The sequence below is a fragment of the Adiantum capillus-veneris genome, chromosome 29, assembly GCF_014529385.1.
Source record: "Adiantum capillus-veneris isolate H3 chromosome 29, ASM1452938v2, whole genome shotgun sequence".
NCBI lineage: Eukaryota > Viridiplantae > Streptophyta > Polypodiopsida > Polypodiales > Pteridaceae > Adiantum > Adiantum capillus-veneris.
The window spans coordinates 128,659,946-128,662,344 of record NC_140959.1 but is presented as its reverse complement, the minus strand read 5'-3'; the positions used below and the strand labels follow the sequence as shown (position 1 = coordinate 128,662,344).

The following is a 2,399-nucleotide window of genomic DNA, read 5'->3' as shown; positions in this document are numbered from 1 at the left end:
ATACATGACTTTACTATATGTTTTGTTGTTTCCAAGAGGAGAAGATGGCTGGCACCCGTACATACCTCTTCTCAATATCAATAATGATGCTAACCCCGATGATGATGCTGGTGGGAATACTGAAAGGAGAACACGCTTTATGACTCAAAAGCAGTATTATACCTTTAGGATACAAGTAAGGAGTATTTTGGTGTTTTGTGAGCCTTTGTCTCCAGGTACTCTATGGAATAATTTCTCCAAAGATCTTTCTGAGTACTTTTTTTATGCTTTGAGCACACGTACGCTTGATGAGCATGTTCGTCATGAAATAGAAAACAACCAAGCATTATCTACCCTAAATTATATGCTTCAACAATATGGAAAAAGACTTGCTGACTATTCTTGAATGCCTAGCATATATCAAGCACGTTTATTCCAGCGTAGTGGTGGATTGCTAAGTGAGGAGACAATATTCAATGCACATGAACAAAATGATTTGGCAGATAGAATGGAGAGTTCTTTGAACCAAGGGCAACACATTTCATATAATGAAGTCATGGAGGCAGTTGAAAAGGCAGAAGGAAGTATTTATTTTCTAGATGGACCGGGTGTAACTAGAAAAACATGTGCATCATCCGGCATTGCAACTTTACTTATTAGCAATGGAAGGATCGCTCACTCAAGGTTTAAAATACCATTAGAGTTGCATTCGGAATCAACATGTAGCATCAAAGTGAATAGTCAGCTTGCTGAACTTTTGAAGAGAGCTTCCTTGATCATATGGGATGAAGCTCCCATGACCCATCGATATGCTTATGAGGAACTAGATCGAACGTTAAGGGACGTGATGGAAAATGATGTATTGTTTGGAGGAAAAGTGCTTCTGTTTGGGAGTGATTTTAGACAAATCTTGCCTGTTGTCCGCAAAGGAAGCCGTGCAGATATTGTGAATGCATCTTTGTGTCACTCACACATATGGAAATATATAAAGGTTTTACCGCTAACAGACAATATGCGTGTGTTTCAAGTCTCAAATAATGCACTTGCAAGAGAATTTGCAGATTGGATACTTTGCATTGGTGATGGTCATGGAGATTGGATACTTTGCATTGGTGATGGTCATGGAGATTTGAATGACCATGTCCCATTGCCAAATAACATGCTTCTTCCAGGAAATAGTCTTGAAGGGTGCATTGATTGTATATATGGAGATATGCAACACATTGAAGATTACAAGAGGTTTTTTAAGGATAGAGGTATCCTTGCTCCTCTGTTGACAAGCACATCAGTATGAAAATTTAGTGGTCAGTCAGATTTGTTTTGCTAGTCAGTCGGATTCTGGTCAGTCAGATGTTGCTGCATCGGATTCTCGATTACTGCTAAATTAGATACTGTTGAGTATGATATTATCTGAAGTCGGATTTATACTGAGTCGGATTTCTGCTTAGTCAGATATTTGGCCAAGAACTTCTTTTGGGCAGTTACAACTTTTTCGTGTTGAATAATTCATGGGCTTAGAGGACGACTTGGAGAGATGACCTCTCAAGCTGTAAGCCTTTCTTGAAGATGAATACGAGTTCTGAGTTTGACCTAATCTATCCTCCTTGCTCTGTCTAATCTTGTCTCTATGTTATTCTGCTAAGTCTGATTCTTGTATTAAGCCTTATGAGGACTGTTTAGCTTGTTTTTCTTTATGTGTTGTCGAACCCCAACACATTTGGCGATCCTACTGAGTCTGTCTCTGTGTTGCGTCTGTCTCTCTGCTGAACCTATTTCTCTGTTGAGCCTATTTCTCTGCTGAGCCTGTTTCGTTATTGTCCTGATGTATTACTATGCCGGCATTGCGTGAGTTGGGTTGTGTGTTCCATTGGGAGATGCTGCATGTCAAAGAGACCATTTGATGTTGCCTTGGGGGCATCATCCATCCCCAACATTCATCTGTAGATTCAGATTTTCAGCAATTTAGAGAATCGGGGGATTGTCCCTGAATCGTACCATTCACTCTAATGGAGGCTTGAGAGTGGGTCTAGTGTTGTGGTGTGTTGACATTTTGGGCCATGAACAGCATGAAAAATTTCAATTGTAGAGAAGATGGTGGACAATGTGGTTTCTTGGAAGCGCAAATAGATGAAGCAAAGTACCAAGTGAGAGAGGCAATAGGGGTTGTCTCGTGAAGGGCTACAAGATAGAGGATCCAATTTGCTGAATCTAAACCTGCATATTCAACCTGATGCTGTTGAATCAAAATGTGAAGTTGTTGAATTCAACTCTATTTGTGCTGTTGAATCAGAACCGTAGCTGGGATTTATTTCGAACAACTTGAGCAGTGCAAGAATCCTTGAGAAGTTTGAGGTGTTTCAAGTAAGAGTTATTTCAAATTTTGCACAAAGTTTACCTGAATTTCTGATTTTAGAAGTTGT

General features: G+C 39.7%; 1 protein-coding gene across 1 annotated transcript; it reads left to right on the top strand.

Annotated features, from left to right (window-relative positions):
* The first annotated feature begins 487 nt into the window (after positions 1-487).
* On the top strand, positions 488-1,273 carry LOC147419915 (uncharacterized). Its single transcript, XM_086505856.1, has one exon. It carries the CDS (start codon positions 488-490, stop codon positions 1,271-1,273), a length of 786 nt encoding a protein of 261 aa, XP_086361982.1.
* The last annotated feature ends 1,126 nt before the right edge of the window (positions 1,274-2,399 follow it).

Excerpts from the sequence above, each read along its gene's own strand:
- LOC147419915 (XM_086505856.1), top strand. The coding sequence starts at position 488 with ATGGAGAGTTCTTTGAACCAAGGGCAACACATTTCATATAATGAAGTC.